Here is a 13,277-nt window from a genome sequence, read left to right as displayed (position 1 = left end):
GTGCTCCTAGTTTCACTTATTTTCCCACTGTCCCCACAATTATAGTTACATACATCGACTACACGTTCTGATGCTTGGGTCAGAAACTATGAGCTCTGTGGGTCAGCAAGAATGTTTGTGAAGGAACCTCATAAAAGGTGGCAAATGGAGAACCTAGTTGAGGAGCGTGAGGAGGGGACTGGAAACGGCTCTCGTGAGGAGAGTGAGCCTCGAGCTGTGGGACCAGTGATGCCACCCTGCTGGCCCTTAGCCCTACACCACTTGCTGCTTCCATCTTTAGTGCTTAGATGAGCAGCTTCTTCTGGCCCAGAGAATCCTAAGGAAAATAGCTGTTCTCAGTAGGCGAGGAGATGACCAGGCGCCAGCAGCCATCCTCAGAAGCTTTGGCATACCACCTGGGAGAGGGCTGGTGGCTGCTTGTTGTTAAGTAAGCACGTGTTGGTTTCAGGGCAGTGATTGAGCAGGTGGGACGCCTCACTGCAAGTTCTCAGGAGAGTTCTCTGGCTCCCGACCTACCCAACCCTCCCCAGTCCAGAACAGTAGGTCTCTCCCCAACCACACACCCGACAACTGACTTGCCTGTGGCAGGCAGGGGTGTGCGTTTGAGGAAGGGACAAGTGTAAATCACCCACAGAGTGGAACCCAAGCTTCCAGGCCCTCTGAGGTCTGATTCTGTCCCCCTTCCCTGTCCCGCAGGCCCTCCAAGACTCAGCCCTTACCACCTCCTCTTTAAGCCTTCCCAAAAGTGATCTCTTTCCTTTCTATGAATACCTGGTTTGGCAAGTAAGCAGATGTGCCGTGTGGTGCCTTTTTGGTGTGACCAGACACGGATTAGAGCCCTATTCCCCTCCTTGTTCCTCGAGTGTCTCCTACTTGTTGCTCCTGGACGCTGTTGCCTCCTCTTGTCGTTTGTGCTTTCCTTCATCTCCTTGGCTTCATTCCTCTTTGTGTAATTCCTATAATACCTACAGTTTCTGGCAACTTAGCAGGTACTCAACTAGTATTTATTTGAATGAATTAAATATATCCTCAGTTACTTGGGGGTGGAAATTGAGTCTTTTATAACTTCCATGGAAGCTTTGCATGTTGTAGGTACTCAAATAATTGTCAATTTGCTGAAAACTTATATAAATCACTCTACTTATTTTATGCTATAGTCCTGGTAGATATGTTTTGTGTTCATGAATAAGAATCTTTCAAATAAAATTTAGGTTTCTATAGTAGCAACAAATCTCAGGATATAGTTTCAATTTTACCTTTCTTTTTGATAGCAGTGTAATTTTTCAAACTCCATTCCACAGGCTGGCAGAACTGTACCCCGGGTTGTGTGGGAGTGGGCACCCGAGACATCCTTGTTCTGCTCTCTGTGCCCCCTCTCTATCAGTGGGGAACCTGGCTCTCCCAGCCCCTCCTGCCCCCATTGGGGGCCCACTGTTCCCTGCTGCTCCCACACTAGCCAGGCCAGTGAAACTTAGACACCCCTGAAACTGTCTTCTCTGGGCTCCAGCTGGCCAGGGGCAGAGCTCACTCACTGCCTGAGGATTCTGTGCCCTTCTACAGGGCTCAGAATTCCTCTCACTCCTGGGTCCCCTCTTCCTCCTTCCTCGAGGCCCCCGGGGTCCGGTCTCCTTGCTTTTGCTCCAACTCTTCACACCTGTGGCAGGTCTGAGGTCTTTGACGTTCGGGGGTGGGGGGTGGGTAGGCTTTTGAAAGTCAGAACATGACGGTTCTGCCCTCTCCTGTCCCTGAGTGTTGATTGTGGAATGTCTTATGAGACTAAAGGACAGGACAAGGAGGGAGGAACGGGGTTATGGGCAGTAGTGCAAGCAAGATCTTCCTACACTCCTTGTAAAGATTAGCTGTTACTGTTCTTTTAAACCAGGCTTCTTTCTGTGGTTTCACACTTACAGACATAACTGTACAGTCTCACGGTGGCTTTGGGTCCCTGAAGTAGCCCTTCCTTCAGGCCAGGGTTGCTATGAGGATGGTGGTACTGCCATTATATGTGATGAGGTAGGAGGATGGAAGTGCTGCCATGATATGTGATGGGGTAGGAAGATGGCACTGCTGCCATGATATGCGATGAGGTAGGAGGATGGCAGTGCTGCCATGATATTGATGAGGTAGGAGGATGGCAGTGCTGCCATGATATCAATGAGGTAGGAGGATGGAAGTGCTGCCATGATATGTGATGGGGTAGGAAGATGGCTGTGCTGCCATGATATTGATGAGGTAGGAGGATGGCAGTGCTGCTGTGATATGTGATGAGGTAGGAGGAGACACGGGTGGACGTTTTCATGAGTCTGTTTTTGAAGCCGTAGGACATATGTGGGCTATCCAGGGGGAAACGTTCGTCCTCAGCTGGCTCTGAGTCTGGAGGAAGGTCTGCAGTAAAGACCTGGGTCTGCAGTGGTGAGTGATGGTGGCAACACCGTGGGGGGAGGAGGCTCCACCTCGCAAGACGTACATGTCTATGCCGCTCCTCTTTTACATAAAGCTTTTCCACATCTACATGCCTTTATACCAAGCTGCCCTTTCTCTTTTCTCTGTTCTTGGGTCCTTTCTATAAGCCATGAGAAAGAAATATAGGAGAACTAGTTTTTCCTGTTGTCTGTGGTCATCAGTTCTGAACCTTAGCTGTATGTCAGGATCAGATTGGAAATTACAAATGTGTTCAAAGGCTGCCTCCTCACCATTGGGCTGCAAGTAAGAACATTGCAGTTGTTGGGCATGCCAGCTAGAGCTGAAGAGGCACACCTGCACACCTGAGACAATACACTGTCTTTGGCCAGGTGGAGATTTTATTTCTCTGCAAGGCAAGTTCAGAAAACTTGCTTTTGTTTCCACTGAGTATTATGGATATCTTAGGGATGTTATGTGGTGCTGCAGCCGGCCTAGATCCTGCATACAAGGGCTCCTGGTGCCTCAGTCCAGATCCTGTGTACAACGGCTCCTGTCTTGCTCCAAGCAGCTCTTGCCAGTTTCTCACTTATTTCATTTTACCCTCTTCCCCTTTTGTTCTTTGCATGTGTACATTTAAATTCTAGGAATGCATCTCAACACAATTTACTTTTGCCTGGATTAAAGATGTAGAATAAAAATGGCATTGGATAAGAACGTGCACAGGAGAAATGGAATTTTTGTTTTTCTTGCTGAAGACAAGAGCCGTGTAATGGCTAACCATTGCCCTGATGCAGACCTTGATGTTTTTATTGGTGCCTTTCACTGGTCCCAGTGTCCACCATAATCCCACCCCTGCCGCCTTGCATTATGAGAAGAAAAAGATTCCAGAATGCAGTATTGCTGGATTCCTTGTTAAACATTTGTTAGTGCTGTCGAATGGATCCCAAGTCCTAGCGCCCCTGTGGATAGCAGAGTGAACCCCTGCTCGGTCTTTTTGCACCATCCTCTCACCTTCCAGTGCTGTATCAGACAATGCTCTGCTGCTATTCATAGGATTTTCATGGCCAGTTTTTTTGCAAGTGGGGTCCTTCTTCCTAGTCTGTCTTAGTCCGGAAGCTCTACTGAAACCTGTCCACCATGAGTGACCCTGCTGGTATTTGAAATACCAGTGGCATAGCTTTCAGCATCACAGCAACATGCAGCCACCACAGTATGACCGTCGACAGATGGGTGGTGTGGTTCCCTGACCAGGAAATGAACCTGGGCCATGGCAGTGAGAGCTCCGGATCTTAACCGGTAAACCACCAGCTGTTAAGTATATCCTGCATTTAATTTCTTTCTGCCTCTTAGATAGGACCAGAAAATGGTAGGTTTCTCCACGCAGCTTTAACATGCTGTCATTTATTTACATATAAATTCAACAACTATTTTTAAAGTACCACTGTTGGCCGGCTCCGTGGCTTAGCGGTTAAGTGCGCGCGCTCTGATGCTGGCGGCCCGGGTTCGGATCCCGGGCGCGCCCCGAGGCACCACTTCTCCGTCCAACGCGAGGCCGAGTCCCACGTACAGCAACTAGAAGGATGTGAACCTGTGACATACAACTATCTACTGTGGCTTTGGGGGGAAAAAAAATGAATAAATAAAATCTTTAAAGTACCACTGTGGCAAGGTGGGGGAGCACTGGTGACAGGACAAGCCCTCGCACAGTGACTCGCCTGACACATTTCACCCGCACCCTGTTCCCAGAGGCTTAAATGTTGTCAGACAAGTCTGGTCGTATTATTCTTCCACTTAACGTAAATGGCTCTCCAGGGCCCCCCAGACAATGTCAAGTCCCTGATATGTGAGCAAAGCTCTACCCAGGGCTCCCTGTCTTCCTTCCCGACATCTCACCGTCTCCCTCCACACGTTCTTGTCATGAGTCACGCAGATGTACCCTGTCTCCTCAGCACAACCTGTACTTCACGTGTGGCCTGTTGACGGCTTCTCCCCTTCCCCGAGGATTTGAGCAACTCTGGTAGCCTGTCAGTGGTGGCACAGTTGATGTTTAGACACTTGTTGTGCCCCGCCCAGGCTGACCCTTCCCCCGTGGATGCTCCTTCATCAAAAGCAGAGTTCTGCCTGGTAACCACTATCACATACCTCATTTCACCACAGGATGCAACACTGTATAGAGATGGGAGGTTTGGAAGTTAAAGTCGGTGAAGCTGCTAGAAGAATATTAGTATTTGATTCAAGCCAGAAGTATTTTCTAGACTTTTTGCATACCCCTGTTGAAGACAGGGAGAGTCTGGGGATCAGAGTATGCCTCAAGCAGGTGGTTGTGTGCTAGCCAGCGTTCTTCAGCAATAAAAGTTTTCCTTTCAGAATGAAGAGTATTAAGAGAAGGGACAAGTAAGATAGCCAGTACAACATGAGACGTCTCCGAGGGGTACAGTGTTAAGCTCAGTGCAGCCAAGCCAACGGTCAGCCCCATTTTAAAGGGGCTCTACCCTCATGAACAGTTGTAACAAACTTTCATGGAAGACCTTGGACTCCTCTGCCCTGACTCAGGGAGGCTGAGTAGCAGCTGGACGTGAGTAAAGCTGGACCAGTGCCCCCCGTTCATTGTGCACCACCTGCCCATCACGGCTCAGGACAGTCTCCTTGAGGGCGATTTTGTACAGTGGTGCCTAACTACAACCAGGAGACCCCTAACCGAGGGAGAACTTCCATGTAGAAGCTCTGAAATCTAACCAGGCCTTTTGGACCAAAGAAACTCATGTTTGTTTTGGTTGATTTGTTTACTAGTGAACAGTGATGCACGTAACAGTGTTTTCTCTGCCTGCTTGGATTTCCACCTGCTTACAGAACAGTTGCCCTGGTGAGGCAGTATCTGAGACTTAGGTCAGGTGGACTAGGGGTTTTGGCTTGCCAAGAATAGTAGTTTTGTTCCATATAAGTATCACTTTACATAACTGCCAATAAACCCCAGTAAATGAACCTTCCTTAGCATATAAACACCACACAGCTGAGCTGTTTACTGTTAAATATTTACTGTGAGGCTTTGGGACATTAGAACTGGTTTTTCTAGTTTCTGTGTCCCCATCAGATACTCCATTACCTCAGCAGGAAGCGTTCAGCTTTTCCTTGTCTTTATTCCAAAGCACCTTAAATCCTATTTCTAAAATATGGCTGCTTTTATTTATTAATTTTATTTGTAAGGCCATACCTTATAGCCACATGGAATTGGTGAGTGTTCACTGGTGATTCAGAGCCCAGATCTGGGGCCAGCCTTCTGCCTCTCTGACATGGGCTCCCAGGACGTTCCCTAAATGCCAGTTGTTGGGATTCCAGAACTTGTGACTTTCTCTGTTGCTGGAAAGATAACCGCAGAGCCTCAGAATTTAATCCTACAGCCTATGAAAATGTTCTGCTTTGCCATATAACCCCAGTTAGCTTAAATTAGTAGTTTTCTCTGTTCGATAAGTAATTTGGAAATTGGTCTTGGTCATCAAACATTTCACAGGTTTTCTCCACTCTGTTTTCAACACATCTTCAGCCAATTTGGTATAATCCTCTTCCTTAACAGACTTGTTGAGCAAGAAAGGCATAGTTTATTTTCTAAAACTTTACATTATAATTAGAAAAATAAAACACAAGGCAAACATGGCTGAGAAATACTTTTAAACATATTCTGGGAAATAAAAATTTTGTAACCACAATCCTTTTAAATATTATCTTCTGTCTCCTAGACATCAAGAAGCACAGGAAAACACTATGATAAGAAATTAAAATTCTGGGCCATTTTGTTTCATGAAAATAAGTTCAAAACTTCCAGACAAAATATTAGCAAATTGAATCCAGCAGTATATAAAAACTGGTAATACATGATGACCAAGGGTTTATTTTTGGAATACAAAGTTGACTTAACATTTGAAAATAAGTGTGATTTATTAACACAATAAGGGAGAAGTATATGATTTTGTTAATGGATGCAGAAGAAGTATGTGGTTAAATTCAGTACCTGTTCATAGTAAAAACTGTCAGAAAACTAGGACTAGAAGGGAACTTCTTTAATCTAATAAAAAGTATCTACAAAAATCTACAGCAGAAATCCCACTTAGTGGTGAAATATTAAAAGTTCTTCCTCTATAGTGGGAGTGAATCTGGGTGTCTTGGTTCATGATTGTTAAACTGCAGTCCTGGCCAGAAGTCAGAAGAAAGAAATACAAGGTGTAGGACTTGAAAGAAAGAAGTAGAACCATCATTATTGACAGAGGACATGATTGTATATGTGGAAAATCCAAATCTGAGAGCAACTATTAGAATTAATAAGCAGATTTAACAGGGGTTAGATACAAAGTCAACATATACAACCCAAATGTATTCTAAACAAGTAAAAGTAACCCCCCAGTTTTTTAAGTTTACACTAACATCAAAGGGAAAACATGAAATACTTAGGAAAAAACAAAGTTGTCTACAATCCCTACGTTGACAACCACAAAACATTACTGAGAGACCCAGACTGGAGAGATGTGCTGCATCATGGGCTGGGAGAAGACTCACTGTTTAAAGATGCCAGCTATCCCCTAACTAGTTTATAGACCCAGTGCATCGAGTCAGAACCCTGGCATACAGTGGCATCTAGCGGAGCAGAGAGAGTGAAAGAACTTGCTCTCACAATATGGGAAACCTCACAGACAGTGTTGACCAAAAGAAGTGTATAGCCTGATTCGTTTTTATAGACTCAAAAGCAAACAAAACCAGTTATGGTTTGAGAAGTTGGTTAGTGGTTTCGTTTTGAGGGCAGGGAGTATAAGAGAGAGGGACACGGGGCTTCTGTGATGCTGGTAACGTTGGCTTTGTTTTTCACAAACGATTTCTTTGTGAAAATTCAAGTGGTACACATAGCATCTGTGCTTTGAAGGATGGTATACTTCATTTAAAATTTACCTTAAAACAGACAGGTATAGAAGGGATGAACACGAGAAATGAACAGACATTGATTCCATTACTGAAAAACCTACCAGATTAGGGAATTGCCCCCAACACTCAGAGAAAATAGGCAACATCTGTTTTGGTATAGATTGCCCACTGGTCCATCTGACAGGAGCATTGCTGTGGGGCGCGCTGGGCTGTTCGTGGTGCCATCATCTCACCTTCACGAAGCCTGCATGGCGGGCTGTGAACACGTCTGTGCAGGATGAGACCTCGGGCGGGGCTAGGGTGAGGAAGGCGAGTCCCGTTGCAGTTTACAGAGAGGAGAATCCTGAGGTAGAGAAAAGAGGACGTTCTAAACTAAAGCTGTCCAACGGAGCACTCCGTCATGATGGGAGGGTTCATGTCTGTGCTGACCAATATGCTGGCCACTTAGCCACGTGTGGCCCCTGAGCACTGAAATGTGGCTGGTGCATCTGAGAAACTAAGTATGTAATTTTACTTAAATTCAGATATCATACATGGCTGCTGGCTGCTGGCTTAGTGCAGTTCTAGCCAATGTGCGTAGTTACACAAGTGCAAGGCTTGATGCAGTTAAAGAACAGTAAGATGACAGGAACGACCGTAAGGAGCAAATAATGTGGTGAGGAGCAGCCACCAGCAGTGGCCTCACCGGAGGTTCCTGTAGAGGAACGGGAGTGAGGAAAGGGATTCCTAACCAAGCAGGTAACCTCACCCCATGCACCTGTCCCATGGTCGCTCTTCCTAAATAAGGAGTGTTTTCAGGACAATTTAAAAAGCTGTACAACAAACACACTTTCATTAACACTTAGATGAACTCTGGGGTAATCACAGTTCATCATAAATTTCTTGAGATGATCAAGTTTCTTTTATTTTAATCAGTGAAGTGAAACCTTAGTTATAAAGGGGATAAAACATCCATCACTTTTTTCCTGATTTATTCCAGTTCTGTGAACTATTTTAGATATATAGTAACATTTAAAATAGCTGCTGTTTAATTTGAGCAACATATATAAACCAGATGAGGATAGAATCAGCTGAGCTTGCCTTGCTGACACAATTGTGTGGACACTGTTAGGTGTCAGGTCACCTTGTGCGTGGTCAACAAGGCCATGAGTTCCAGAAACATGACTTACTCTGCAAAGTAAGGGTTCTCACCAAATGCAGGAATTCCCTCTGTAGCATGTTAGGGCGGGTCTCCATCCAAGAACAATAGGAATGTTTGACATCTAAGTAGATTTGACAACAAAAAGACATGTTTTATATTGGTATGACCCTCTTAATTTGTAAAAATTATCAGCCCATCAACCCTATGAGATAGTAAGCCATTTTATTCTTAAATAGGTATTCATTTAAAATGATATTTTTAATAATTAATACTTATAATTAGAACTGAGTGTAATTTTTAAAAATACAGTAAACTCATCAGTATCTAAAATGATACTCTCTTGGCTTCTCTTCCTTTGCCTTTGCTTTTTATTAAAGAAAGTTTTTCAGAGGAGAGTACGCCTGAAGCGAATAATCTCACAGCATTTTCTGGTGGGTGACAGCTTTGACGTGAGGAAGGGACCCTTCTGTTCTGTAGCTCAAAGGTTGTCTATACACAGAGCAGGCCTGGGTGAATGTCTGGTGTTTGAGCAGTGGGTGAGTGAATGAAGATGCAGGCTTACTGACGAGGCTGTCCCTCTCTTTCCCTCTCGTGTTCAGCGGAGCTCAGGAAGTTGGGCTAGTCAGTGCAGCCGTGGTTGTGTTGGCAGCATCTGTTGTGACTAGAGTTACCGTGCAGAGCCGAGACCACTGTGTCTGTTTCCCACAGGTGCGCAGCTCCTTTTTTACATTCTCTGTGTGTCTGGTTTCCGCAGCTTGATTACGTCGACCCCAGAGCCGTGCAGCTTGGCTCGCTCCTGGTCCGCGGCCTCACCACTCTAGTGTTGGTCAACAGCGCGTGCGGCTTCCCCTGGAGGATGAGTGATTTCATGCCCTGGAATGTATTTGATGGGAAGCTTTTTCATCAGAAGTACCTGCAATCTGAAAAAGGATATACTGTGGAGGATCTTGTAGAACAAAATGTGAGTTCATGTTTTTTTTCACGTTCAGAAATGATTAAAAGGTTTGAAATCAGTGGAGCAGATGCATGGTGAAAACTCAGAGTCCTTGGCTGAGCGTCAGAAAGGTCAGCAGTGCTGTCTGGCCTAGCTGTCACTTTACTTTGGAAAACAAACATGCTCACCAGGAACATCCCATCTGAGGCGCGTGTTCCCAGGCTTTGAAAATTTACACAGGAAACATTACAACTGCTGGTTACATTGTTCCAATTACTGCTTTCCTGATAAAGGATTGTGTTATTCCAGAAAGCCAGAAACACATGATTGGAGGCATAAGGCTTCAGAGTCAAAGTATCTAATAGCTTCTGCCATAATATTTCTGTGGGGTTCTAGACCCCAAAATGTCTGCTGAGCGTCCCACCTAGTGGAACACGTTTTAATTTTCAAGTGCTCTTGCTCCTTTTCCCCTTTTTGAATTAAGAATGAATCTTTCCTACAGAGGTGCCTCTACAGACATTAGACTAATCTGATAGGAATAGTGAGGATTTATTACTTGAAAGTATCCTCTGAAGGTTGACGGTTCAGTTGGGGACGTTGGCTGCTGTTCTGGCTTTATAAGTACAATTGCTACATGATTCCTGGAAGATTTCCAAGTCAGGCCTCAGCCAAGCTCATTTGGAATGGGTTTTAATACCCACAGGCGTGCGTAAGACCAAGGGCTTATTGTCTGTTATGATCAAGTGCTCTAAGCTTTCACATCAGATCGAAAACATTTGGTCTTGTGTTGCTGTTGATATTTCTCATGCACACACACAAAACCCAGGGTGTCATAGGAATTTAAGTGTTCAGAATTTAGAAGTAGTCAAAGTTATGTACAGACAGTAGAAGCAGAGTAACAAGGAAGATATTCCTCAGATGTGGCCTGTTTCTGTAGACTTGAGGAAAGGTGAACATGTAGCCAACGTATGGCACAGCCTGTGAATCCCCAGGCATGGGTCTGTCTTTCTGTAGCTAATGTTGTGACAAAGTACAGAGTGGTTGTCGGTTCACACCTCTGCTTTAAAACAAGGCAGAGAGAGGGGCCGGGCCGGCGGTGTAGCGGTTAAGTGCGCGCGCTCCGCTGCGGCAGCCCGAGGTCGGATCCTGGGCGCACACCGATGCACCACTTGTCAAGCCATTCTGTGGTGGCGTCCCATATAAAGTGGAGGAAGATGGGCACGGATGTTAGCCCAGGGCCTGTGTTCCTCAGCAAAAAGAGGAGGATTGGCGACGGCTGTCAGCTCAGGGCTAATCTTTCTCACAAAAAATAAATATATAAATAAATAAAACAAGGCAGAGAGGATAGAATAGTCAGTGTTCCATTCCTCAATCTGCTGCTGTTTTATGTGACATTGCTAGTTCCGGTTAATGTCTTACAACTGGGAAGAGTTGAAATAATAACATTAATTACAGGCATAGATTTTTTGCAGTGAGGTTGTGTGGTAGTGACCTAGATGTCATAACAGAACTTGAAGACTCTTTTTTAGAAATGACTCTCTAACCTACAGAAGACAAGAGAAGATGCAGATGCTAATGTTACCTTTCCCAGGGATTCGTTTTCTCAGAGCCTCCTGTTAAGTTACAGTGTTGAAGGGAAGCTGTGCTCCATATCCTTGGAGACTGTTTTCACTGTGCAGTTGTGTCTCCTGAGTTCCTGCCTGTGTCTGTCACTGCTCCACCCGATCTGGTCTGTTTGCAGAAGTCTCGGCTCACCAAATTCCACAACCTGAAGTCCATCGTGTGCAAGGCCTGCATGAAGGAGAACAGACGCATCATCAGCAGGCGGCACTGGCATTCACACCACTCAGGTGAGCATCAGTTACTCAGTTTCCACCAGGCTAGACCCTAACTGCCTTGTGTGGCTTATCAGTAAAGAATGCCAAGAAGAGACTGTTGAAATTGGAAAAGAAAACAAAGTTAAAATGATAGGGTGCTATCCAGTGGTTTAAATTCTGGTCCCATTAGGAAAAAAATTTTTCAGAGGGTTCATTTGTTAAGTGCATAGTTAAGAACTCTTCTCTGGGTGCATAACCTCCTTTCCAGGATTCCCTGAAGTACAGACGCTGCTTGGGTAATGTCTGTTTATTTGATAAAAGTTTGAGTTTATTTTTTTTTCTCATAATAAAAGTATATTAGAAAAATTTAGAATATAAAGGAAATAATTAAAAAGGAAATATAAGTAACCTTTAATTCTGTTACCTAAAGATAACACATGCTGATGGATAAGGTATCTTTGCATTGTTTTTCTGTGGTTTTATCTGACTGTGATTGTACTCTGCAATTCTGTGTCCTGCTTTTCCACTTAACACTTAACTTACAGCATAGTCAGGATGATAAGGCTCCTCCTCGAGATTGACTACAGACCCCCATGACATGTGCCTTGTTTGCTTCACGGTCCCTTGGAGCTCTGAGGGTGCTTCCATTTTTCCTCATTATACATAATGCTTCTGTATGCTGTAGTTTACAGAATTATAGATCAAAATGTAATTGAGTCTTAGATAAATGGTACCAACTTGTTTCCTAAAAACGTTTTATCACTTCATCCCTTCACCAGCCATGACTAAGAGTTTCTGTTTCATGGCACCCTTGACAGCATTGAAAAGTTTTTTTTCTTCAGTGATTTGATAGATGAAAAAGTGTATCTTGAGGCCGGCCCAGTGCCATAGTGGTTAAGTGTGCGTGCTCTGCCACAGCGGCCCAGGGTTCGGATCCCAGGTGTGGACCGTCGCATCGCTTGTCAAGCCATGCTGTGGCGGAGTCCCATATAAAGTAGAGGAAGATGGGCACAGATGTTAGCCCAGGGCCAATCTTCCTCAGCAAAAAAAAAAAAAAGAGAAAAATTGGCATCAGGTGTTAGCTCAGGGCTAATCTTCCTCACAAAAAAAAAAGTGTATCTCGCTGATTGGATGTTTCCTTGTTTATCAGTGAAGTTGGACATCTTATTTATTAGCTTATTTTTTTACTGAGCTTATTTTAACTATTATATCATGTCCTCATCGGGTTAGGATCTCTACCTGTTAACAGTAGTAACCCCATTTTTTTCTCGATGGAATAAGAGAACCCACCCCAGATTCCTACTCACCAGACTATCTTCAGGAGGTCTGCTTGGCGTCAGCTTTGCAGATTTCGTTCTGAGAGGCTTTATGTCTCAAGGTCAGTAGATCACGTTGGGACATGTCCAGCTCCTACCAGGAGCCATGTGTGGGTCGACTGAAGGAGCTCACCTGGGGCAAGTAAAGGGACTTCCAGGCATGAGAACGGCTCTTTCTTCCATTTCCCAGGAGGAACAGAATCCCTCCTGCCCTATCCTTGTCTCCATCGTTTAACTTTCTCCGACCAGATGTAGACAGGCAGAACTGGAGACCCCAAAGCAAAAGTTTATTCCTTGCAAAATAAATGTGCAACATTCTCTCAACTTTGCCTGTTCCCTGAACTGGTTGGCAGCCTGTCACTCCAGCAGCCTGCCCTGCAGCACAGTGCTGCAGGATTCCCATCGCCAGTGGGATTGGGGGAGAGCAGTGACGGGGCGGCACAAATGTGCAGATGGCAGAAAGCAGGCTCTTTTAAGCTAGCGGTAGTGCCGGGATCTGAATGCCTAAACCTCTCTCTGCATTTCAGAGGGCAGGTGCTCAGGCTTAAGAGGACTGTGTATGTGACCAGTTCATCCTGAGCCCTGAAGGTGGCCTGTGGTTTCACGCATGCCATGCATTTTGGTTTAATGCTGCGGTGCAGATACTTCTCATCCTTTCAGGAAACTGTATTTGACTGCTTTCTAATGAAGGTGCATACAGATGAGCAAAATTTGGTGACCCTGTCATATTATTCTAAGTTAACGAGGAAAACTATTTC

General features: G+C 44.9%; 1 protein-coding gene across 8 annotated transcripts in view; it reads left to right on the top strand.

Moving 5' to 3' along the window:
• The window catches only part of FAM120B (family with sequence similarity 120 member B), a 96,524-nt gene that overhangs the window by 59,010 nt on the left and 24,237 nt on the right, over positions 1-13,277 (top strand). For all 8 annotated transcript variants that reach the window (XM_087424982.1, XM_087424984.1, XM_087424980.1 and 5 more), the window contains 2 exons: positions 9,207-9,413; positions 11,128-11,236. In XM_087424982.1, coding sequence (XP_087281108.1) covers positions 9,207-9,413; positions 11,128-11,236 — 316 coding nt within the window. The remainder of the gene's footprint in view (positions 1-9,206; positions 9,414-11,127; positions 11,237-13,277) is intronic.

This window comes from Ceratotherium simum, chromosome 38 (assembly GCF_057802395.1).
Source record: "Ceratotherium simum simum isolate JZ-2026a chromosome 38, ASM5780239v1, whole genome shotgun sequence".
In the NCBI taxonomy this organism is placed as follows: Eukaryota; Metazoa; Chordata; class Mammalia; order Perissodactyla; family Rhinocerotidae; genus Ceratotherium; species Ceratotherium simum.
This window is presented reverse-complemented; position numbering and strand designations above follow the sequence as displayed.